The following is a 25,386-nucleotide window of genomic DNA, read 5'->3' as shown; positions in this document are numbered from 1 at the left end:
GCACAGTCTGTCAGGGGGGTGAGCATGGCGTGGTGCCTGGGCACGTGGGCACATCTTCTGTGCCATGCCCTGGGCCTGAGGGCAGAGACTCAAACCTTGCCATTCCTAGGAGAGAATCATGAGGAGGAAAGATCTCTGAGGACCTGGGTTCTAATCCTGCCTCTGCCCTATGAATGTGAGCCAGCTGGGTCCCCTCCTCTGTCAAATGTGGGGAAGGACCGGAGGCATGTGGCGGTCCCTTCCCAGCTGGGCAGGAGCACAGATAAGGAAACTCAGTGGCACAGTCAGGGTCTGCTGCGGTGAACCCTCTAGTCCAGGTCACTGTCCTCATCGTGGGCTCTGCGTGGCACCGTGGACAGCTCCAGACCTGGAGTCAGGAAGACCTGAGTTCAGATCCAGCCTCAGACATGAACTTGCTGTGTGACGCTGGGCAGGTCGCCTACTTTGTGTCTGCCTCGATTTCCTCACCTGTAAAGAGGAATAATCCTCGTGCCTTCCTGGCAGGGTTATGGCGAGGGTCCTGTGCCGGCCCCCCCGGGCACTTCCTAAGGGCGCTCATTTCTCTCTGCCGCCCCAGCAGGGCTGGCCTGCGCCATAGGAGCCCCCAGATCCAGCTCAGGGCCTCCCGCTGGGCCTCCCGTCGGGCCTCCCGTCTTCCACACTGGCCGCTCTCAGCCCGGCCGAGGGAGCCTGGACACTGCGCAGCCTCCCCAGCCACAGCGAGGGGGGGACAATTCAGGGAAGTCCTGTTGGGGGGAAGGAGAGCCTGCCCAGGGGTGGGGGCCCCCCAGGTGGCACACAGCTTCCAGGCAGAACTTTCCATGCAGAGAATTCGGCTCCGTGCTGGGATGGAAGCGAGGGGCCGGCCAGCAGGAGAGCCCTCGGTAGTAGGGACGTCTCGTCCCGTCCTCGGGTTACGATGAATGGGCAGCACTGGGCAGCCGGCTGGGGGACTCTGGCCCGGGAAGGGGGACGGGTCTGGTTTCCTGGCCAGGTCACTGCCGGGGCCCCCCTCCCTGACCCAGAGACTGTTCAGCTCCCTCCTTCCCTCCAGGGTCCCCCACTTGCTCTCTAGGGTCATTAGACCACTTCCATTGGGCCGCCCTTGACCCTGTCCATAGGCAACTCTGTAGCCTCTTCAAGGGCCCCAGTGCGGGGGGATGTCTGGGGCAGGAAGAGGGCGATTGTTGATCGCATTTGCTGCTCTGCCTCCTGAGAGGCCTCGAAAGAGCAGAGAATGACTTCATGATGCAAAACTCTGGCTTTGAGTCACTCGCCTGGGCGGGAGCCAGGATGCCCGCATGCCACCGGCATGACTCAGGAGCCCGGGACGCTGACTCCATGGCACTGAGTGCCGCCAGCATTGCCCAGCGCTCTGGCTGGGCTTCGGGGAGATGGGCAAAGAGGAGAAATATCAGAGATCACGCTCTGCCCATGTTCTCTAGCCCAGCCAGGAAGGGCGCAGCCGGGAGCTGCTCCTGCAGGCCCCAGGAGGCTGCAGAAGCCCCACGCTGGCTGCCCCAGTGCCCCTGGTAGGCGGGTAGCCTGGGACAGATGCTCACGGAGCCCCCAGACCTCCTCGTGGGGCTGGAGCTCATTCCTCAGGATCAGTCCGCCCAAAGCCTGTGTGTGCGGGTGTCTGCTCCGAGCAGCCCCTGACCCAGGGACTGGGGTGCACACGTAGGGAATGACACCCCCCCCCCCACCACCACCATGGCCTCGAGGAGGGCGTGATCCGGGCAGAAGAAACAGAAACCAGGCAGGAAGCAGAGAAACAAAGTCAGAAGCCATAAAAGGCTGCTCTGGGGAGAATTCTGTGTCGTTCCCCCCCCCCCGCCCTGTTTTACAGATAAGAAAACTGAGGCACGGGGACATTGAATGATGTGTCCAGGGTTGAATAGTTGGTAAGTGTTAGGGGTGACGTTTGAACCCAGGTCTTTGGTCTCCAAAGTCACTGCAGGCTCCTTGTTAGGAGGGTCAAAGGAGCTCATTCCCGCGTTTGCTTTTCTATATTAACATCAGCTTTTGTTATTAATATTCTTCTCATCTGTGAGTCCTCAGGACCAAATAATGGCCGTGGCCCTTGGGGGGCCCCCAGGAGACCTAAACCATAGGCAGAAATGAAGGAAAAAGAGGAAAAGGAATGCCCAGATTCTCTTCGGTGACCCTGGCACCAGGCCCAAAGGGTGCCCTCCAGAGCTTGTCTCACCTTTACACTGAAACACTGAAACACTGAAACATTTTAATCCCCATTTTATAGGTGAGAAAACGGCGGCTCGGAGGTCCCCCTCTGCTTGGATCCTTTCTTCAGCCTCTCTGACAGCTCCCTCTCAGTCCCCTTTGCTGGATTCTCCTCCAGATCCCATCCCTCAGCCATTGATGTCCCTCAGGGCTCTGTCCTGGATGCTCTTCTCTTCCCCCTCCATCCTGCTTTCCTGAGGGATCTCCTTCGCTTCCAGGGATTGAATCGCCTTCTCTGTGCTGAGGATTCTCCGACCTGCCTTTCTTGCCCCGTCTCTCTGCTGACCTGCCATCTCGCATCCCCACCTGCTTCTAGAAATGGCTGTCAGTATGTCCAGGCCGGGGCTCATTATCTCGAATGCCAGACCATCCCCTGCCCTCTTCCTCTCTGTTACTGTCGAGGGCTCCCCTCTCCTCCCAAGCCATCAGACTCCCACCTAGGAGTCATCCTGGACTCGGCCGTCTCGCCCACATCCAATATGGCACCAAGGCCTGCCCATCTCGCCTCTCTCCGCAGCATCTCTCGAATAGGCCCCCTTCTCTCCTCCGGCCCCATCCTTGACACCCTCGTCTCCTGGACTGTGGCAACAACTGTTGGTGTGTCTGCGTGCCTCCAGGCTCGGTTCCCTCCGGTCCATCGTCCATTCGGTCACTCAAGCCATTTTCCTGAAGCTCAGGCCTGACCACGGCCCCCTTCCCCGCCCCACCCGAATCCCAGTGGCCCGGCACGCAGTGGCGGCCCCCGACACAGTGGCTGTTGTTGTTCTTATGTCTCGTAATCGTTTGTTTATGAGCTTCACAGAGCCAGAATAAAGGAGGGCAACATTGATGGGGAATCCAAGAGCAATGGGCCTCCTTTAAGCGATGGAGGAGAAGGGGGGACCTCGGAGAGGGAAATTTTAGGAATTGTGTTTAGTGACACGTTGTGTGTGTGTGTGCGTGTGCGCGCGCACAAAGGTTGGGATGGGGTTAATACTAGATAATATTCCTTGTTGATAAAACCAAATTATAGGAGAGGAGAAATGATGGCAGAAGAAGCCACCATCTGAAAGGGATTGCCTTGATTGTAAGTGATTCGAATTTCTCTATAAAAAGCAAAAATGTAACAGAGTCTGTGGCAACAAGAGAAACCTAAAGCTCCTGCCTAAAAGCATGTGGAAGATGCCCCGAGATATTTCTGTATGTCTCCGTAAAGACAAGACCAAAAAACACACATGCAGAAAGAAAATGGCCAGACGGAGGAATATTTGCCCTCAGGAAATCCAAGCAAAGTGGAATTCAGAGAGAAAAAGAGTGGATCAGGGTCGAGGGACACTCTTGATAGTGTTTTCTTGTCTTTTCTCCCCCAGTCTGGTGATTTTTGTTTTAACGTTTCTTGATGTTTCATGGACTTTGTGCTTTCTCCGTGGCCTGTTCTGGTGTTCAGGGAGCCCAGTTATTGGGTTGGACACCTTTTCTTCCAAGCTCTACCCATCATTTCATGGAACATCACATTCTGTCTCTTCCTTTATTTTTCCCAAGACCTTTTGCAGCCCTGGTGGCCAGGCTGGGCTTTTCTTGGGCTTCCCTCGTCTCTGAGTGTACCTCTTGGGCTTCTCTCAATCCACAGTATTTCTCCGAAGGGTCCAGCATTTTCTTTGGTTTACTCCTGTCTGGCTAGGAGCTCAGGGCTGAAGGCAGGCTGGCTGTGTTCCTTCCATTCTCTGGAATGATTCGGGCATGTCCTGCTGGGTCCTGGGTCCTGGCCCTGACCATTTCCCGCTTCGATATGGATTCCTGAATTTGGCTTCATTCTTCTGGAGGCTCACCTTGGGTTCTTGTTGGGGCCCCTTTTCTGACCCGAGTTTGATGTTCCTCCATCCTCTCTGGGATGTTTCACAGGTCCCTGTTGGAGGCTATTCATTGGGCCAGTAGCAAGCTCTTTGCCAGACCCCCAGCTTCTTCCCAGGTATTGCCTTGGCCCTTTATGGGTTTCTATTGGGTCGGGCCCCAGCAGCTTCCCCGGCCTGACTCTGCCTGCTTCTGTGGCTTGGGTGGGCCGCCCTGGCACTCTTTACATCGATGTGGTTTCTCAGGTGCTCGCCTAGATTTGTCTGCTGCTTGGGCTCATCCATGGGCTCCCTGGTCCTGAAAACAGGTGCCTGTCTGGCTTTCTGTCCTGAGGAGGGTCCAGGCTGCTTAGAAATGCCTTGCCCCTTCCCCCCGATTCGGTTTGCTTTTCATGGAGCATCAGCAGGATTCCTGGACTGGACAGAGTCACTTACCTCTATCTATCTTTATTGCTGATCTCTGCGATGCAGTTTTAGAGATTCACTGGGGCGTTTACAGGGAATCTGAGCTCTCAGCTCTCAATACGCTGCTTCTTCCCACAATTTCCAACTCATCCTTAGAGAAACTTGGCACTGAGCAAATATCAACACTAAATAACATCTCAAATAGAGAAAATAAATTGCATAAGAGAATAGTATGAAATTCCACAGTTATAAAAACAGTTCTAGTGGGAAACTTCAAAATCCCACTAATAGGATATGAAAAATCAAACAGGAAATAAGCCAAAGAGAAATTATAGCCCTGAATGGTATGCTGAAAAAATGTGAATTTCAAAGATATATAGAAAACATCAATGGGGCAGCTGGATGGCTCAGTGGATTGAGAGCCAGACCTAGAGACGGGAGGTCCTGGGTTCATATCTGGCCTCGGACACTACCTAACTGTGTGACCCTGGGCAAGTCACTTAACCCCTATTGCCTAGCCCCATAACAAATAAAATTAATATAGAAGGATATATAAAAAAGATATTAGGGTTTAAAAAAAGAAAACATTAAGCAGGAAGAGTAATAAATACACTGTCACTTTTAATATTCAGTGGATATTTCAAAACTTGATCACGGATTAGAGGCATTAATTTTCAGTTCCCTTATCTATCATACTTCAGTGAAATTAGTGATAAGGAAATGATAGCTAAATGTGTTAGATGGAGACTAAAATTACTTGCTTAATAGTGCATCAGACAAAATTTATAGAAATAACAAAAATGCATTAAAGATAATGATAGCATAAGTAGAACACAAAGATTAATGGGATAGAACAGAAGAGAAGTATTTCTCTGGATACTTACATTAACAAGAAGGGAGAGTAGGGCCTTTATTGTTTTATTTCTCTTAGCTGTATTAAGAGCCGCCCAGTGTCCACAACAAGGGAGATTTGGGGGTCTTCTGGCCTTTCAGGCCACCTTGTTGATGTCGCGTTTGGGGTGCCCATTTTTTGGAAGGATGTTCTGGTGTCAAGTTGGAGTGCAGCCAGAAGAGAGAAAGTACGCCATTGTGGACTCTTAGTGGAAGGAGGAGAGGGATGTTCTGCCGAGAGGAGAGACAGCTCAGGAGAAACTTGAAGAATCAACTTTGTTCTGCTTTGGTCCCAAAGCACAGAACGAAGGGCGAGGGTTGACGTGATGGCAGAGAACAGAAAATGTGCCTCGACTGGAGGACAGTCAAAGCTCGCTTCTGGAGGAATTGGCCTCTGGAGGCGGCAGGCTCCTCCTTTTATGCTCTCAGACATAGCTTTGAAAGATCCTTGTGTTCCAGGGGAGAATGCGAGAGAATCCGTGACTCTGCAGGCCTGCTGACGTTTTTAAAAAATTGCTGTAAGGCCTTAATGACATTTTAACGTTTGCTGCTTTAAGAACTAGACCAACAACACGGTGCAGAATGGAGGTGGCCAGTTTGGGAGCAGACGGACTGCAGGTAAAATCTTGGCTTTACCGCTTCGCCGTCCATGACGCCATGGGCCAGTCACTGGCCCCGGCTCCGAGTCTCAGTTTCCTTATCTGTAATATAAGAAGGTTGATCTCTTCCCGCTCTGAATCTATGATTACATCGTCCTGATTATCTCACCAAGTCACGCAGCCGTCTGACGGCAGCAGAACGAAAGGAGAATCCACGTCCAGTAAAGGCCCGGCGCTGCTTTAATGAATACGTTGGGAAAAGACGAGCTTTACGGTGTGCTCAGATTATCGTTATTTTGTTAAGTTGCTGATAAAGTTTGACCTCAGGGAAAGATGGTCGTATATGTGGAGGGTGACTTGCACAGTTCTTCGGGGTGAAGAAGCTCCTGCCCCCCCCCCCCCGTGTCCCTGGGGCCTCAACGACATAAGCCCTCCCTCTTCTGTGCAGGCATGGAAGGAAGAAAAGGCCTCCGTCCTCGGCACCAGCCTGGATAAAGTCAGCCTAAAAGAGCCCCTGAAGGACGTTGCCCACCTACACAACACCATCGGCCCCTACGGGGGCTCCAGTTTGAGTTGGCTGACTTGTTCCCCCATCAGCTGCTCTTAGATCTTTGCAGGCAGAAGGCACCCAAGACTCCCCGAAACCCTTTCCCAGGCAACCCCCAAGTACCGGGAGAGAGATTGTTGACGTCCCCTTAATGACGGAAGCCTCGAATTTGTGACCAGCCCACGGGGACTCCCCAGCATCTCCCCTTCCTTTCGCCCTGTTGGCTCCACTGCCGTTCGCTTCTCTATGGGTTGGCTCCCCGATGAGAGCACGAGCCCCTCAAGAGCTGGGGCTGTTGGGCTTTTTGGTTTGGGTCTCTAGCACAGAACCTTGAATGTAGTATAGGCCTTTTCTGTGCCATTTATTAGCCCATGCAGGATTTGAATCCAGGATCTCTGGCTCTAGGACCTGGACTCTTTTCCCTGAGCCATGGGGCAGCAGGATAGAGTGAAGGGGCTCTGAGTTTGGAAGCAGAAGCTCTGAGATTTGCCCCTGGGGGAGCTGAGCTAACCTGACTCAGTTTTCTCCTCTATGAAATGGGGAGAGGAGTAAGACTTGCCCCACCTAATGCTGCAGAGGACACTGTGTGACTTTGTCTCCTTTAAAGTGCCTAAAACAGGGGCTGCTATTTGAAACTCACCCTAACCTTCTCTTTTCCATCATGAGAAACTTGAGAGTCATATTGTATAAGTGACTTGTCCAAGGTCACACCAGTAGCAAGTGGCCAAGCTACCTGTCCTCAGGCACCAAACACAGTGTCACTTGTTTCTTGGTCGTGTCCCCACTTAGTGCCTAGGATGATGCCGCACTCAAGCAGAATGAATAAACGAGTGGATGGATCCACTTGGGCTCCAGGGGGAGGGCATGCCCACCCTGCTGCATTGGAGATGGTACTCCTGACAGCTGCCAAGGCCACTGGACGACCCCTTAGAAAGGGAGGCTGTGACCCAAGGAGGCTTCCTGGAAGTTCTCGTCTCCAGGACGGCGGCTTTCTAGACCACAGCCTGGCCCTTGCCTCCCCCAGCTCAGATTTCAACATTGGCACATGGTCCTCGCCTGGGGATGGGGTTAGCCCTGGGGTGACGGGAGGCTAATGAGCTGCCCTTTGTCTTGTCTGACTGAGGAAGGGAAGGCCACTGAGGAGCGGGGGCAGAGCTTGTTCCGCTCCTGCCTTCCCCTTCCACGAACACTGAAGACTGGCGCGGTGCCCAGAGGCTGGTTCCAAAGCCGGCAGCCTCGCCGATTTATCAGCATCTTCCTGTTAGAGGCAACCACGGGGAAGATCACTCTTTGTCTTTGAGCCTCAGTTTGTTTATCTACAAAGTGGGCACAGAAAGCTACGCTCTCTCCCGAAGGCTAGATGAGATCATGCCTAAGTGCTCCTTGGAGAGCTAGAAAATGCCGGATGTCATTGGGCTGGGCGAGGAACTCGTCCGTCTCCGTCATCTCCATCCTCCGGGAAGTGGTGGGGCCGACTGTCTCATCCTCCTGCCTCCTTTGGCCGAATAGTTAGACAGCCCTTCCCCAGCTCCATCAGGAAGCATTTATTAGGCATCTGCTGTATGACAGGCATCGTACCAGTGCTGGGACACAGGCTACTAGGAAGAAGGCCAGGCCCCTAAAGGAGCCGAGGCCACATTTACTGACTTCCTCAAGGCTCCCCTCTACCATCCTCGATACACCATGCTCCCTCTGAGCCTCAGGGATGGGTGCTGCTTTCCTGCCTGAACCATCGCTTGCTCCCTCTGTGCCTGTGGCCCCGGGTCTTACGTAACAGGTGCTCTCTATTTCCCGTGGGCACTGGCTCCAAGGATTAGCTTGAGAGTCACCCCATGTGCCAGGCCTCTTCTCCTCTCTCAGAAGTCCCTCAGCATGGCAGAGTTTCAAACTACCCCCATGTCTGGCTCGCCATGCTGTCCTGGAAGAAGAAGGGCTCCCTGGCTTCTGGTCCCACCTCTGCCATCAGAGCTGGGGAGGAACCACTTTTCTCTCCCTGAGCCTCTCTCTTCCCATCCCTAAAATAAGGAAGCTAGACTGACTGGGTGCTCTAGAAACTATTTTCTAGATCTAGGAGTTTCTGAGTACGTTACACACACACACACACACACACACACACACACACACACACACACGTATGTAATGCTTTTTTTTTTTTTCCATGACTGCAAATATGTCTTTTCTCCAAAGTTTGGTTCGGTGCCTGGCACATAGTAGGGGCTTAATAAATGTTGGCTTCTCTGCGCAATGGTGCCATTATGTCACGTTTAGGTGTCACCTCTTTGTCACCAAGGAGCCCAGAGAAGCTTTATCCATGCTGGGTGAGTTGAATTCAGGCTGGGCAGGGGAGAAGGTGGGCCTCTGTTTTGACAGGAAACTCTTGGTTCAGGGAGCCGAATGATGAAAGCCAAAGCTTCTCTATCCTGTGTTTGTCCTATGGGAGCCTGGCTAAGCTTTAAGAAATGCAGGCCCCTGGCTTCATCCATGTAGGGAGCTCGCAGTGGGACACCAGCCAACAGCCGACCTGCCTCGTGGAGTTCCAGAGCCATTGGACAGCTTCTCCGTGGTCGCATTGCCAGGCTGTCCGAGACGAGTCCTCTCTTCATTTTGTCATGCTCCTCGGCTTAGAACAGAAGGGAGATTATGTGTGAATGCAGGATCCCATGTAAATGTGTCTGAGTTTGGGGCCATCGGGGGGGCCTGCCTGCCTCCCTCCTCAGGGCCGGTGCCGTCCACTCGCGCTCTCTTTGCTCACACATAAGCAGCCCATAAAATCGGCAGGCACTGGATGTTCCCACTATGTCCTCTTTGGCCCCCTCCTGTTCCTCTTGGATGCTGGATGACCTCTTCTGGGAGTCAGTGCAGTCAGTGCGCTCTGGCTCTGGCTCTGGCTCTGGCTCTGGCTTGGCCTAGCCCTTCTCTCTGGTCACTGTCAGTGTCCAGATTGTTCGACTCTAGTTTTTCCTCTTTTCTCTCCCCAACACTTCATGGGAGTCAACGGAAAGAATAAACTCCCGAGTCTTTGAGGTGGAAACCCTTCGTTGTTAGTGTCAGTCGGCTCTCCTGGGAGGACTGGCAGGCCCCAAAGCTCCTGGAGTCTGTTCTTTCGGTCCTGGAAAGAATTGCTTCACCCCGCGTGGGTCTGAAATGCGGGGAGCTTTTAAAGCAGGCTTCAGTTAAGTAAAGAAAGACAAGCAAGGAGAAAGGACAGAGATGAAAGCCAGTGTTCTCGTGGGGCATGGAAGTCTGTCATGGATGGGGCTGGCCAAGAGATGCCAAATTCTGGCACATCAATGCCAAATGCAGGCCTTCAACCCGTGCCCTTCTCCCCAAGGTAGGCCTCTTGTCTGGGGGGTTTTGTTGTTATTAAAAATGACGAAGGCCGAGATTAAAAGGGAGAATTGTATTTTAATAAAAGCCATGCTGATAGCGATAAACCGACCACACACCTGTAAGAAACCTATTCCAACATCGCCTCAGCCATATTACCTTTCGTACCTGGCTCAGGTAACCCAAGAGACCGCCCCTCCTGACTCCAGGAGTCTTATCCCTTCTCTTACATCATCGCGCTTTCTGTCTGCCATGAGGAATGATGGGAAATGTAGTTTTCCAAAGTCCCCTAAAATGTCCACAGGAAGTTTGTCATATAATCTACATACCTTAATGCTCAGATGAGCCCCAAATACCTCTAAATAGAACCCCAAGTGATTTTAACGAACACAGTTTCTTTTTCCATCTTAATTCTGTGGCCGCTTGAAAGACGGTGCTCATCCTCTAGTCCCTGAGCCCATCTCCTTGCTCGCCCTGTATGCTTTGGGAGCCTGATAACTCCTGGCAGTGGAGACATCCACGGACCCCAAACCGCTGCCCCCCTCTCTCTTGCCAGGGACATTCCACTGTAACCTAGCAACAAGTACACTTCCTCCGGCCTCCCTGGGATTTCATTCAGGCCGAAGTCTTGGAGAGAATGCAGCCAGTCCTACAGAAGGTTTCTCATCTGAAATAAATCTGGGGAGATGATGAAATAACGGAGGGGAAGAATGAAGCACGGTTTGGCTCCAGCTTAGTCAAATAAACACTTCCCTTTGCAGCGAGAGCCTCGTCTGGGCTGTGTCCTCTGCAAAGTTAGGCCACATCACCTCTCCTGGACGCGCGCCCAGGACAGAAGCCGGGCCCTCGCCTCTTGGGCCGGAGAATGGGACAAACTGCGCTGCGGATGTCTGGCCGCAGAATGATCGTCTGCTTTGATGAGGGGGCCGAGCCGGTGCAGGCGGGGAAAGGGAGGCCTCCCGGAATCTTTCTGCAAAATGCATTCAGATGATCCGAGCAGCCTCCGAGCCGCAGAGCTCCAGCTCCCTTAAGAAGCGCAGCGCCCGAAGGGGCATTCTCCAGAGAGGGCTTCCTTTGAGTGGCCGGGGGGGGGGGGGGCAGCATCCAGGGAGCCGCCGACGTTTTCATCCATTCTTTCATCATCTTCGCCTTTGTTGCCTGCAGCTCACATTTCCCCACAGTATTTCCGGCCGAGTCACGCACATATTAGGCTCCTCCTGAACACTTGCCGATGGAGCGGAGGGGTTCCTGTTCCATATAGAATCTGTTTTGCTCACCACCATGCCGCAGCCCCTTGAAAGGACTGGTGTGAGGCTCGTCGTGGTGAATGGCGTTTCGTGGTGGGCCTGGGATGGGGAGGACGAATAACTGGCCTTCCTCTCCCGTGCTGGGAGCTTACAACCAGTTATGTTATGGGCAGCAGCTCTGGGAGGGAGGGACTAGAGGTACTTAATCTCCATTTTACAGATGGAGACACCGAGGCTTGGGGGGACGGTAAGAAGCGGCATGGCCCTGCAGCTCTAGAGTACCGATTGCCAGGCTGGGAAAAGGCTCTCCTGACATCAAGGCCGGAAGCCCAGCCTCTGCGAGAAGGTGGAGGGTTGAGTCCCTGCTTTAGGACTTGGGATGGCATCGGCAGCCCCTTTCTGGGCAAGAATTGGCTGCCGTGAGAAGAGTTAAGGGGTTGGACGAGGGAGTCCAGATGAGCCATGTATGACTTCCTCATGGGGGTAGCCAGGGGGTCCCTCCATTTTCTCCAGTGCCTCCAGGGGCCATGATTGGCCCCTCATGTTTATGGTAATGGGGTGAGTGCCGTGCCGGGTCCTGCTTCTTTAATGGAGCCCCCAGCCCAGAGCCCCATCTGTTTCCTGAAAGAAATGTCCCTTCCAGTGTGGAGGGGTTCTCGAACAAGGCGATTTCCGGCAGCGGAGAACCCCTTTCGGACTGATTCTTCGTCTCCTTTTCAACCTTGGCAATGCAGGCTGACCTGAGCTGGGCCGAGGGAGGCTCCCAATGCCTCCCCACAGTGGTCTAGAACAAATCCAAGACCTGCCACGTGGGTGAGCACCTCAGCTTCCTTGTTCGGAAGGCGAGAGGGCGAGAGCCTTGAAATGGCTTCCAGATGAAGAGCTTGCACCCCACGAGGGGGACCTTCTTCCCTCGGAGCCCCAAGAGAATGGCCAAACCCAGGGACAAATTTGTCCGGCATTCGGAGAGGCCTCGGAGTTCTTGGACCATTTTCAACGTGGAACTCGTCACCTGAGGATGGAGGAAGCGGCTCCCACCTCGAAGGCCAGAGATGATCTAGGGCAGCCCTCCCGCTTCAGAGATGAGGAAAGAAATGACTTGTCCCTAGTCACCCAGTCAATTAAGGACAGACCCAGAAGCTGGGCTCAAACCAGCCTCTGCCCTCCTTCCCCAGAGGCTGCAGCGTCTCTGCAGTCTGAGGGAGTCATTCAGCGTGTGTTCCCGTGCTGGTAAGTGTCCCTCCTCCGGGGCCGTTCGGCACCCCAGGGGCCTCTGTCTCCCGGCCAGGGCAAGGATCCCGGAGGAGGGGGTCCCCCCCCCCGGCCCTAACCCCTCTGCCTCTCTTGTATTGTGCAAAGGGAGGGCTGGAGTGGGTCTGGGGGCCTTCCTTCCCATGGGCCGTGGGGTCAGCCTGCAGAGGCCGCTCGGGGCACGGGCAGCAGCCAGACAGCATCTCCTCCTCACGCCGTCATTTTGCAATCGTGTCTCTGGCGTGCCCTGAGCCCGAGTAAATTAGAGGGTGAGGCTGATTGAATTCATCTGAAGAGCTGGGCCTCCGACCTACTCATTCCCCTCTTGGCACGGTGCTCCCTGGGCAGCCACACTGAGCCCCTAATGACCGTCTCCCCGAGCGCGCCAGTGCCCCAGCTGTGTAATGATGGCCTCCAGCGGACGGCCCCCACCTCAACTATGCAGCGGGCTGGGCAGCTGTTCCGTCCTCCTCTGAGGGCCAGAAATGGTATCCTGGAGCCCCCAGCCATCCTCTGGGGATGGGCGTCCCGGCACCCGGGCTGGACTTCATTTCTGGCTCTTCTTGTCCCTCGGAGGCCTCAAAGAATTCTGGGCTTCTCTTTGTTCTCCTCCAATTCAGTCTCTGCGCTCAGCTGTGATTTGGGGCTCAGAGAGACTGAGTGGGGGGCCAGGCATCTGGAAGACATGGGTTCAGATCATGCCTCAGTCTTCCCATCTGGGTGACCTGGGGCGAGCTATTTAGCCTCTGGGCTTCACCATTTTCTCCTTCCCAAAGTGAGACCTGAGAATCCCTCCCGGCTTAAAAGCTGTGACTTAAGCAGCCGTGCGACCTCCCTGTGAGCCTCAGTTTACTCACAGAACGAGTCTGTAATCCTCTCCTTGAATGCTTTCTCTTTCCCCCTCTGGTCCTGCTCAGGGTCTGTGTTCACCCTGGCGTTCGTCCATCTTTAAAAGTAGTTGTTAGTGGAGCCATCTCCGCAGGAAGGGAGAGGGAGGTCCCTGCCGCAGGGCCCGAGGGATTGGGGGGTCCTGGGCCTTGCCCGGCACCCCTGCACATAGAATGAAGGTGGGACGTGTGGAATCGGCATCCTCAGAGCAACGGGCAGGAATGGGACATGATAAACTCTTAATAGGGATAAATATTGTCTATGCTCGAGTAAAAAACTAAAAACATCATTTTGGGGGCAGCTGGGTGGCTCAGTGGATGGAGAGCCAGGCCTGGAGATGGGAGGTCCTGGGTTCAAATCTGGCCTCAGACACTTCTGGGCAAGTCACTTCACCCCCACTGGCCAGCTCTCAGCTCTCTTCTGCCTTGGAACAACGCAGAACCGGTTCTGAGAGGAAGGTGAGGGTTTAAATAGTCGCTTTGCTCCTCCACCGCCCTCCTCATCGCCCTCCTCATCGCCCTCCGGGGCTACAGAAATTGTGTTTACTCTGCGATCCCCCGGGTTCTTCCAGCCGCACGAGCACGGCCTTTGTTAATGGAACTTTTAGTTTGTTTATTTTCTGGAAAGGCTCCAACACAAGGGAGAGGTTCCTGTCAGTGTCATGGAATGCTCTGATGCTCAGAGGAGGGTGGAGGAGACACAGCCAGAGCTCTGCCCGCGGCCCCCTCGCGGCTACACGAAGATGAGAAACAGAAATGGGGACGAATGGCCGAAGTCCTAGTGGGGGGAGACCACTGGGCTCAGGGGTTCGGGCACCTCTATGCTGTATGTACTTTGTACCCTCCCACATCGGACTGTGACGCCTGAAGGGGAGACTCACCCACAGCTGGGGTGTACCCAGAGGCCTCACGTCTGCAAAGGGCTTTCTGGGTTTTCGCACTGGATGATCAGTCAGGCCTGTGATTTAGGTGTTGTTATCCCCATTTTACAGCTAAGAAAACGGAGGCTGAGAGAGGCTAAATGACTCGGGTAACACAGCTAATAAGTGTCTGAGGCACAGATTGAACTTGCGTCTTCCTGACTCCAAGTCCCGAGCTTTCTCCACTGGGCAACCTCGTTCCCTTATGAAGAGTGACGGAAAACCTGCCGGGACGTTTACAGAAAACGCCGTCTTTATCTGTGATGTTTTATGCCTCAAAATGAACTTAAACGTCACCGTTACGAAGCAAGCCTAATTGTCTCTCACCATATTTCATTTTGTTCCCTACAAACCTTAAAAACGAAAAGACGGACTTGGGCAGCAGCACCGGAAGCATTGTGGCATTTCTGCCACGCTCTCGCTCGCGAGCTCTGCCCACTTCTGTCCATCTACCGTGCCCGGCCACGACTCATCCAGAGATGGTCTAACTCGGTAGACCGCCCGTCGGACGGCACGGCCTCCATTTTGTTTTCCCCAGATGGCTCGTTAGGCCCGTGAAGCCCATTTAGGCGTCCTCTGGTTTGGGGGGACTCGACTCTCTCTCCTCCATGAGGATGACTATCTGGATGCCTTCCCCGTCCACAGGGAATCCCTATTCCATTGCAGGTCTGGGCAAAGGCAAACACCCTCATCAAGCTCCCATCTCTCCCCTCTCTAAAAAACGGGATGGTAGAACAAAGCTGTCTTGTTGCCTTTGCTGAGAAATCTCCTGGTCTCATCATGTGCAGGGAAGCAGGACACAGTGGGAGGAGGGACCCTGAGGCTGGCCTTCCTCAAGAGTCGATTTCTACTTTTTTTTGGGGGGGGGGGGCAAAGGTGTTTTATTTTACCAATTACCTGTCATAACAATTTTCCACATAAGTTTTCTGAAGTTACAGGATCCAAACTGTCTCCCTCCCCCATCTGGGAGATGATAAGCAATTTGATGAGGGTTATACGTGTATTATCATGCAAACATACATCCATATTAGTCATTTAAATTTGTTTTTAAATTTTTTTTATTCCAGTAACATATTTACACACAAGTTTCTCATGGTTATGTGATTTTTGTGTCCCTCCACTCTTCTCTCCCCCTCCCACAGCTGACAAGCTTCACTGGGTTTTATATATATGATCACTCAGAACCTACTTCCATAGTGTTCATTTTTGTAATGGAGTCATCTTTTAAACCCCAAAACCCCCAATCCTAGACCCATATAAATAAGTGATGAATTATATGTTTTTCTTCTGCATTTCTGCTCCCACAGTTCTTTCTCTGGATATGGGTAGCATTCTAAGTCCCTCAGGACTGTCCTGGGTCATTGCATTGCTGCTAGTAGCAAATTCAGTTACATTGATCGTGCTACAATGTATCCGTCTCTGTACAATGTTCTCCTGGTTCTGCTCCTTTCACTCTGCATCAGTTCCTGGAGGTTTTTTCCAGTTCACATGGAATTCCTCCAGTTCATTATTCCTTTGAGCACAATAGGATTCCATCACCAGCAGATACCACAATGTGTTCGGTCATTCCTCAATCGAATTTTCCAATTTTTTGCCACCACAAAGAGTGCAGCTATGAATATTTTTGTGCAAGTCTTTTTCCTTATTATCTCTTTGAGACAGAAACCCAGCAATGGTATGGCAGGCAGCCCTTTGGGCCTAGTTCCAAATTGCCCTCCAGAATGGTTGGATCCATTCACAACTCCACCAGCAATGCATTAATGTCCCAATTTTGCCACATCCCCTCCAACATTTACTACTTTCATTTACTGTCATATCAGCCAATCTGCTGGATGTGAGGTGGTATCCTCAATGCTGTTTTAATCTGCATTTCTCCAATCAAGAGTGATTGGGGGGGGGGCAGCTGGGTAGCTCAGTGGAGTGAGAGTCAGGCCTAGAGACAGGAGGTCCTAGGTTCAAACCCGGCCTCAGCCACTTCCCAGCTGTGTGACCCTGGGCAAGTCACTTGAGCCCCATTGCCTACCCTTACCAATCTTCCACCTATGAGACAATACACTGAAGTACAAGGGTTAAAAAAAAAAAAAAAGAGTGATTGGAACATTTGTTTCATGTAATTATTGGTGGCTTTGATTTCTTCATCTGTAAACTGCTTGTTCATATCCTCTGACCATTTGCCAATTGGGAAATAGCTTGTATTCTTATAAATTTGACTTAGTTCTCTATAGATCTGAGATATGAGACCTTTATCAGGGAAATTTCTTATAAAAAAATGTTCCCAGTTTGTTGTTTCCCTCCTAATCTTAGTTATATTGGTTTTGTTTGTACAAAAGCTTTTTAATGTAATATAATAAAAATTTGTTCATCCATCTGTCAGTATAGCTTTGACTTCAGAGCCTTTTGGAGGAGATCATTCTCATATAGTCCTGTCTTTTTACATTCCCTTCTCCTGAGGCTTTATAGAAATATGGAAATAGGGCCGTGAGGTGGCTCAGTGAATGGAGAGCCAGTCCCAAGTTCAAATCTGGCCTCAGATACTTCCTAGCTGGGTGACCCTGGGCGAGGCACTTAGCCCCCATTGCCTAGCCCTTACCACTCTTCAGTCTTGAAACCATTGCACAGTATTGATTCTAAGAGGGAAGGTGAGGGTTTTAAAACAATATGGAAATCGATCTGCCAGTAGCCAGCAGCGGCCTCTCCGTGGTCTTTTGGGGCATGATGATACTCTGTTATTTTTTCCTCTGGCTCAGTATTGTGCCCTCCTTCAGATATCTTGGGAAATGACCCAATAATGCTTTCAGAATCATCGGCCTCCCACGTGGGTCCATTTCCTTCCCAGTATCTCTTTGTCTCAATGTGTTTGGTTCCGTCTTTGAAGCGGGCTCACTACTTTGGTTGGCCCTCCTCTGCCACTCACTCATGCACTTAACAGTCAAACTTGGGCTGCCCTTGGCTGTCGTGTCTCTCTTTTTGCAAGAATGGTACATCCTGGCTTCGGGGGTCTTTAAGACTGTGACAGCCATACCTGGTAGTTGGTGCTGGTGGTATTTAGCTGGGAAGAGATGATGTTGGCAGGACCTGATAGTTCTTGCTGAATGGCCCATCCTGTGGCGCAGGGATAAGGCTTCTCCTACTTGGCACAAGTATGGTGGCATGGGAAAGCCTCCTCCCCCTCAGAGCTGTCCAGGAGGGGATGGGCTGCCCTGGGATGTAGAGGCTCCTCCTCGGTGGAGGTCAGCAAGCAGAGGACCGTGTGCTGGGCACTGTAGAAGGGCCTTCTCAGTCGAGTGCAGGCATGTCTCTGGTTCAGCCCCAGTAACCCAGAATGGGAGCTCTTGGGGGCCTGGCACTCTGTTTAGCATGGCGACTCCTTCTAGTCAGTCAGTCAGTCAGTCAACAAACACTGATTAATATGCTCCTGCTGTGTGCCAGGCACTGCTCTGAGCCCCAGGAATACAAAGAAAGACAAAAGACTGAGGTCTCTGCTCTCCCGGAGCCCTTAGCATGGTGCCTGGCACACCGTCGGAGTCTAATCAATGGTGACCTAATTGAACTGTGTACAATCAGGAGACATACGTGGTAAGTTGAAAATAAAATAGAGAGAAGTCACTAGCATTCATGGCACTGGGGAAGGCTCTCCGTAGGAGGCGGACTTCAGAGGCTACCCAGGCCAGCTCCATCACATACAAGTGAGGAAACTGAGGCCTAGGGAGGATCTGTATACCCGTCAGCTCGTGCCACGTGAGGTCATAGATGTAGAGAGGTATCCACCGTGCCCTCTAGCTGCCCCCATACAAATATGGGCTCTTATTTCCTGGTAGAATGTCCTCTAGAGGGCAGGGATTTTTTTGTTTTAATTTTATATCTCCAGGCCTCAGCTCAGTGTCTAGCCCAGAGCAGGCACGCAGGAAATGCTGGTTATTTGGCTGTTTGATGGAGGTTTGTCCTAGAATTGGAAGGACCTAAACAAGAGTCAGCAGACAGACTGGGCCAGGTGCTTATGGATCCAGGTGCCTTGTGGGATGCATTCCAAAAACCTTCTTTTTCTTTTTCAGAATCGCAACGAAATAAAAAACGGAGCTATTCTGCGGTTGGCCACATCACCAGTGAGTTGGTCGTGAGCTTGTTGTTGTCTTGTTCCTGGCTCTTGGCTTGCTCTCTGCCCCCCCCCCTCCCCTTCCAAAGGCTGCCTTGATGGTCAGACGGCCCATGGGAAACTGTGGAAGCCAAAGCTCCTAAGGCGTCTTCCTTCCAAAGTTCTCTTAGACACGTGTTGCCTCCTTTTCCATTTCAGCTGACGAGCTTGTTCCCCCGTGAGAACAGAGGATTTGGTGGCGGAGATTCGAAGGGGATTCTCCACCTTCCTCCTCTTCCTCTCCTGTTTTGAGTTCAGTAGCTTCTGAAACGAGTCCCAGCGTCCAGAGGGGCGCAGACCCTTGGTGGTTGACTCCAGTCAGTCCCAAGCCCTACAAAGCCTCTGACCCTGACGGGAGTCTAGATTTTGGCCATGTAGGCTACGACAGAGTGAGGCGGCACCTCTCATTGCCCGCTTAAGTCTGGAGTCCTACCCAGGAGTCCTTTGGGCCTTGGTCAGTAACTGTCATAGGACTGATGTCTTTGGAAGGGGATTTCCAAAGTGCTGATCCATTCTCCCCGGTGGTGGAGAGAGAATGGAAAACAATTTGCCGACTCCTCAAGGGAGAGCTGCCCCACAAGGCTCCCAGGGGCCTCGGAATGGCCCATCACTTCCACAGCTGCCCCTGCCTGACCCCTTCACTTGGAAATACTTCCTTACTGTATTCACCCCAGGGAGGCCCTTGTGTCTGTGTACTCAGAGAGGCAGCCAGGGCCGGGATGGGGCCCTGGGCGGGGAGACATAAAAACCTGGGTTCAAATCCTGCCTCAGAAACTTCCCAACTCTGGGAGTCTGGACAAGTTATCAGCCTCCTTGTGCTTCAGTTTTACTGTAAGAAGAGGGGAGCGCAGTGGCCTCCAAGGTCCCTTCTAACTCCATGACTAGGATCCTATGCTATTATATTGTTGTTTTTCTTCCAACACAAACCCGGGCCTACTTTCTGCACTCTCTTGACCCCAGTGATATGGACCCACAACCCCCTCAGGGGGCAATGGTGCAGGTCCCCCTCTTCCCATTTTACAAAGCATATAACCATCTCTTCGGAGTCAGAGGCCTTGAGTTCAAATCCTAGTGTTGATACTTAGTACTTGCATTTACCTCAACATTTCTGGCCTCAGTTTCCTCCTCTTTAAGATGAGACAGTTGGGCCAGACATGCTTGAAGGCTCCATCTAGCTCTTAACCCCATGAGACACCCAATAGTCAGAAAGGCTCACTGCTTCGCCTCTAGTCTTCCAGTTGGCGAAGAGCAGGCTTGGCATTTGCAATCCAGATGCCAGCCCAGTGCTCCTGCCCAGTGCTCCCGGGGCTCTTCCAGAGCCTGATTTGTAGATCTCTCCGGAGCCCCGCCTGACTTATTAGCACCCCCTCTTTTTCCATGTAAATGGCCCCTAAGGCCCTCTCTCAGGTCTGAGGCTCAGGCATTCCCGGCGGGGCTGACCAGGGTGATCGATCCCTCATCCTTCACTGTGGTGAGCCTAACCAAAGCGGCAAGCACAGGCTTCTCTGACGGACCTTCTGGGGGTCACGATGAGAAAAGCAGCGTCTCCCCGAGAACGCGGGCTGCTGGCAGAGGTGTGTCAGCTGCTGCTGCTGCTGCTGGGCCTTTGACTCGGATGATCACTTCAGCAGCTGCTCACTGGATGTAGACGCTGAGCTGGAAGGGGCCACAGTGGCCACTGAATCCAGGCCAACGAGGAGAGCGAAGCCCAGGAAGGGGAAGGGACTCACCATACAGGGTGACTCCCAAACCAGGCAGTTTCTCTTCGGAGGCTTGGCCTTGGGTAGTTTGACTTCCCTTTCCTTTTCCCTCCTTCCCGGCTCTCTTGGGCTTTCTTCCCTGCCCCCAACGCTGATTCAGAATGTCCTGGTGGGGGGGGGGGTGAGCGAAGAACCAGAAGGAATGGGGCTGCTCTGACGGGATGCAGATCCCCCTCCCCCTTCCAGCCAAATGGAGATACTTTATGGGAAGGATTCCAGACTTGGCTGGAGGAGTGTCCAAAGGTACAGCTTGGAATCTCCCTCAGTTAGTGTGCTTGTGAAGGAGAGGGTCAGGCGTGAGAGCATTTCTGGGAGAGAAAGCCACTAGCTCGGTAGCTATGGAAACTGCCTTCTGCATGTATGGCCCGCCTGGGCCCAGAAGACCCCGAGAAGGGGGGGGACCAGCTGTTAAGCTCATGAAGCCCATTTATAGGAGTTCTATAGCATCCGGGAATTGGGGTTCTTTTTAAGTGAGCCTAGCCCACTCCCAAGTAAGTCAGGGGACTGGGAGATGGTATAAGGCTCCCAGAGGCCCCATCTCCCCCTCGCCCTTCCTCTGCGACCTGCCAAAGTCTTTTTACCTTCCCCCCTCCCCCCCACTGAAACACCTCGGTGGGAAGGCCCAGGACTGAAATCAGGAGGGTGAGCTCTGCCCTGCCCTGCCCTGCCCAGGGTTAACGGGATGACCAAAGGCCTGGATCTGGTTTAGCTGCTCCCCAGGTGGCACCTCTGTGACCCCCTTTGTGAGTTTGTCTTTGTGTTCCTTTTTGTTCCTGGGGAGGCTCAAAATGCCCAGCAGCTCCATGAGAGGATCCAGTCTTCAAGCATGGATGCCAAACTGGAGGCCCTGAAAGATCTAGCCAGCTACTCCCGGGACATCACGTTTGCCCAGGAGTTCATCAATCTGGATGGCATTTCTCTCCTCACCCAGATGGTGGAAAGCGGGACTGAGTAAGTAGATGAGTCGGGCCCCCCTCGCTGAGGCTACTCCCTGGGCTTTGGGGGACTTTGTCGGGCAGGGTTTAACAGCCAGCTCTCCGGGTCAGTCAGGTTATTAACGTTGTCTCCGTCACTTCGTTAAGCTTAAACGATCCATTGAGCCCCACTTTGGAGCAGTTGCCAGTTCCGGAGGCTTAAATGGTCACAGCGGACATTTCAGTCAGCTCTCACAAGCTGTTCCCAGCTGGCTCTCGCGGCCCCCTGCCTTGCAGCCCCTTCAGCCCCGTCTCCCGTGGGCTCGCCTGGTGCTTTTGCACCCGAAGTTTGACCGAAGTGGTTCAAGTTCAGGGTTTTCAGTGGGCAGACCCTGATGGGTTACAGTAACCTCTGAGGCCCAGGGGGAGCGGGCGTGTGCCAGCCAGAGAGGGCCAAAGAGGAGGCATCGGGAGCAGGGAAAATCAGGTCATGGGTGCCTCCCTGCCGTCTCTGATTCCAGCTCTGAAAGGAGATCGCCCGATGAAACAGGACTCCCTCCTTCGCCGTTCTCCGGCTGGCCCGGCCCTTGGCACTGGCCCCGTTTCAGAACACGGCCCAGAGACCTCAGCTCTCTCGAGCAGCTCCCCAGGCCCGTTCCCCTCACTCGATTTTTAGGGAAACTTTCCGTGATTTAGCCCTCTCCTAGGCCTGCCCATCCTCATTCGTGTGGGTCTCTATGTCCCCACGGGAGCCTGTTGGAGCTCTCCAGGGTCGACTCCGCATGGAGGCCCCCCTTTTCTGCTCAGACCATTATCATCTGCTGCCATCTGGCTTCATTTCCTGAATCAGTCCCTGTGGAGCCCCAAAGTCTCTGTCCGGGCTGGCCTGGCAGAAGGCTTAGGGTGACGGACTTGCTGCCAGAAAGAGTCGGGTTTGAATCCCGACATCAGCACGGACAGTTCCAAGGAAAACATTTAGCCTTGCAGGCCTCAGTGTCCTGATCTGCGTAAAATGGAGATGAGAGAACTCTGGGGAGTCATAGGCCCGGGACGCTTTGGCATGTGCCGACCTTTTGGCCACAGCAGGAGCCACTGTTCTCACGGGCTCTAAGAGAGCTCAGAACTGGAGGAGAATCCGGACCGCGACATGTCCAACTTGCCTCTGCTCGAGGACCCCAGTGAGTGGGGGAGCCCAGCACTTCCCAACTGACCCTCAGAGGTTCCACGGCTTGCTTTTTCCTGCCATCAAGCATAATTTTACCTCCTTGCTCCTAGTTCTGACCCTTGGAACCAAGAACAAAGTCTGATCCCTACTCTGACACTTGGAAAAAGCACCCTGTACCTCTTGAGGCTTCTCTTTTTGGGGGAACCATCCTTAGTTCCTTAACTCCAGGCCCTCCCTCAGCCTGGTTGCCTTCCTTCAGACACTCTCTAGTTTATCAATGTCCTTCTTCCATCATGGTCTCCACATGCGCTTTCTTGGAGCTGCCATTCTTTTGGTGCTTTAGAAAAGAATGTCTAGGGGCAGCTGGGTAGTTCAGTGGATTGAGAGCCAGGCCTTGAGACGGGAGGTCCTAGGTTCAAAGCTGGCCTCAGACACTTCCCAGCTGGGTGACCCTGGGCAAGTCACTTGACCCCCATGGCCCACCCTTACCACTCTTCCACCTAGGAGCCAATACACAGAAGTACAAGGGTTTAAAAAAAAAAAAAGAAAAGAATGTTTAGATTAAAGTGGCCACGTGGCCATCTCTTCTCGTCCTTGTCCTACTTGAACCTGGGCTCTAATAGATGAGTTGTTGCTTTATTTTGCCTGAAACCAAGCCATCAAGGACCTCCCAGGCTTTTCCAAACCTTGCTGTCCACCCAGCATGCCTCTTCCTCATCCCCCTCCTAATGCCACACAAGTCTGCCCCGTTCTCTTTTGCTGGCTCAGAACTGGGCCACCAGAGACTGCCCAAGTCCTGTCCCCGAGCATGGGTCCCCTCCTCTCCCAGCTGCCCCTTTTCTCTTGCCTCCCCCATTAGAGTGGAAGTTCCTCGGCACTGGAGGAGCATTTAAAGCTTTTTATTCATTCTTCTCCTCAACGATAGGAGAGACTGAGGCTGAGGACTTTGTGCAGTAATCCTCATTTAAATCCATAAAGCCATCGCGCGTCACTCGCCGATGCCACTGAGTCCCTTCTGGAGGGAGGATGAACAGCCACATCGGGCTCTTTGTCATCAGCATTTGCAAAGGGGACCACCAGAGTCAAGAGTCAGGAAGCAGGAAGCACCTACCGTGTGCTACGTGCTGGGTGTGCAGCGAGATCTAAGCTAGTCCCGGCCTTCAGGGAGCTCCCAGCGACCGGCGAGACCACATGTGGAAAGTGGCTGAAGTCAAGGGGAGGCGACGAGTCCTGTCGCCAGGAAGGGAGGGGTAGCTTCCCAGGTGACGTCATCTTAGGGAATGAGGAATTCTGGAGGTTCTGAAGTCCAGGAGGGCAGCCAGCTGGGAAACGAGCAGGTGGATTCCCAAAGAGCCCTGCTGACTCTGTTCCAGATTACGAGGAGGAAGAAAAATGAATTAAAGAATTGGATAATTTCTCTGGGAAAAAACTCTGTAACTCTCAGTGGCTGCACTGCAAAGGCGAGCGCAGGGACCGATGGGGAAAACCAGAACAGACGTCAGGTTAAAAGATATTATTATACTTTATTAAACATGCGGCATTTAAATCGTATTTAAATGATATGCTAAACACTTGGTATAACTTCATTACAAATCACAATCTCTATGTTCTGTTCACATCTTCAATGTCCTCGTATTGAAGACACTAAAGATACCAAACCTGCGTTAATGGCGCAAAACATATCCGTAGAAGCGACAGGCCGCAGCCAGGGATATTACGCCGAAGTCTCGTGCCGTTACATCATGAAGATTTTCTTCAAGTAAAGAATCACGTGCGAGAACAGCAGGCGCCACGGAACACGGCAGAAACCAAACTGGGCTTATTTTATTTTATTTTAGAGGCTCGCCAATGCCTAAATTTGCTCCCTGCGTACAGCCCAACGACCAGCTTGTTAGAACCAAAGTCCCTACTCCAAGCACGCGCCATGCAGTGGATGAATGCGAATTCCCGAAGAAGGGAAGATGCCAGTTCCAGACAGAAGCCGTCTTGAGGGTCTCGAAGACCTGCCGTGTAGGGACAAGTTTAGGGTTATTCTGCCTGGTCGTAGAGGGGCTAAGCCAAAGGCCTCGAAGGATGACACTAGAAGGAAGACAAGTTGGATAAGATCTGCAAAGAGGTTTCACCATCAGTTGAGGCACCACCTTAACGGAATGGGTCCCCATCAGCCCCAGGAGAGCGCCGACCCTCTGAGGGCAGGGACTCTCTGCTGGCTTTTTATTCTCAGGCTTAGCACCGGGCGCATGGCAGGCCCTTAATAAATGCGCGGACTGCTTATTGAATGAAGAAGTATAAATGGAACTCCTCGATATGACCAGGGAGGGGGGGGGAAGCAACCGGCCTACGATAGGTCTGTATAGCGGGTGGTGATGAGGAGCGGAAGGCAGAAGGAACTAATTACTCGTTCAAGAACGTGGAAATACCAAAACAGAATCGAGTGCCCGTGCGTTCGGCATAGCTTCTTTTGTCCGAAGGAACTCTGGTGGGCCCTGGGGCTTGCTTTTGCCCTCGGTAGCTTTCCTACGGGCCATTCTGGCACAGGGCCGAGAACTCTGGCTTGGGAGGCCAGTAGATCTGGTTTCAAACCTGCCTCTGACACTTTGTGGCTCCGAAACCAAGGCTAAATGGGCCCCTGTCAGCCTCGGTTCTCTCAGCTGGACATCGGGGCTAATGATCCTCGCAGCTCGGGCCTCCCTGCGTGTTTGTGAGGCGGGGGCGGGGGGGGGGTGAGATGACGGACGTCACAGCTCTGCAGACGTTGTTGTCGTCTTCTGTCCTCTGTATTTCTACCCCTCGTAGCTCGGGTTTCAGACGATGAGTGGGAGCCCCAGCCTGGCATTCGGGTCGATTCTCCTGGGCTTTCTTTGAAGCCTCCTGTCTTCCTGGGACACGGTGATGTCAGGCTCACGCTCGCTCCGTCAGTCCCTCTGACACTCCGTTCTAAATCAGTACAAAGAGTATTTTTAGGCATCGCATCTTAGTTGCGCATAGAAAAAGGAAAAGGAGGAAGATGTCACTGATTCATCGTCAGGGGAGGCACGTGTCCTGCTTCCTTCTGCGCCTCACAAAGCCTTTTCATCTAAATTCAGCATTTTAAAAATCCTTCCTTTAAATAGAAAAAAAAAGGAGCAAAACCCAGCTGACTGCGTGGCCGTCCAATGGCAGACGCCGGGTTTTTGTGCCTGCAGAATCCCCCACCTTTCTCTTGGAACCAATCGCAACGAATCTCAGTTGGGCCCCGTTTTAGCGTCTTTCCTCGCCAGCATTCCAGTTG

General features: G+C 52.8%; 1 protein-coding gene across 1 annotated transcript in view; it reads left to right on the top strand.

Moving 5' to 3' along the window:
* Positions 1–25,386, top strand: part of ELMO1 (engulfment and cell motility 1) — a 227,036-nt gene that overhangs the window by 17,486 nt on the left and 184,164 nt on the right. Inside the window, exons 4-5 of the mRNA XM_044676775.1 lie at positions 18,197–18,247; positions 20,818–20,987. Of these exons, the coding sequence (XP_044532710.1) occupies positions 18,197–18,247; positions 20,818–20,987 (221 nt within the window). The remainder of the gene's footprint in view (positions 1–18,196; positions 18,248–20,817; positions 20,988–25,386) is intronic.

Source organism: Gracilinanus agilis, chromosome 1 (assembly GCF_016433145.1).
Source record: "Gracilinanus agilis isolate LMUSP501 chromosome 1, AgileGrace, whole genome shotgun sequence".
In the NCBI taxonomy this organism is placed as follows: Eukaryota; Metazoa; Chordata; class Mammalia; order Didelphimorphia; family Didelphidae; genus Gracilinanus; species Gracilinanus agilis.
Note: the sequence above shows the minus strand (reverse complement) of the source record. Positions and strands in the feature narration are given on the sequence as shown.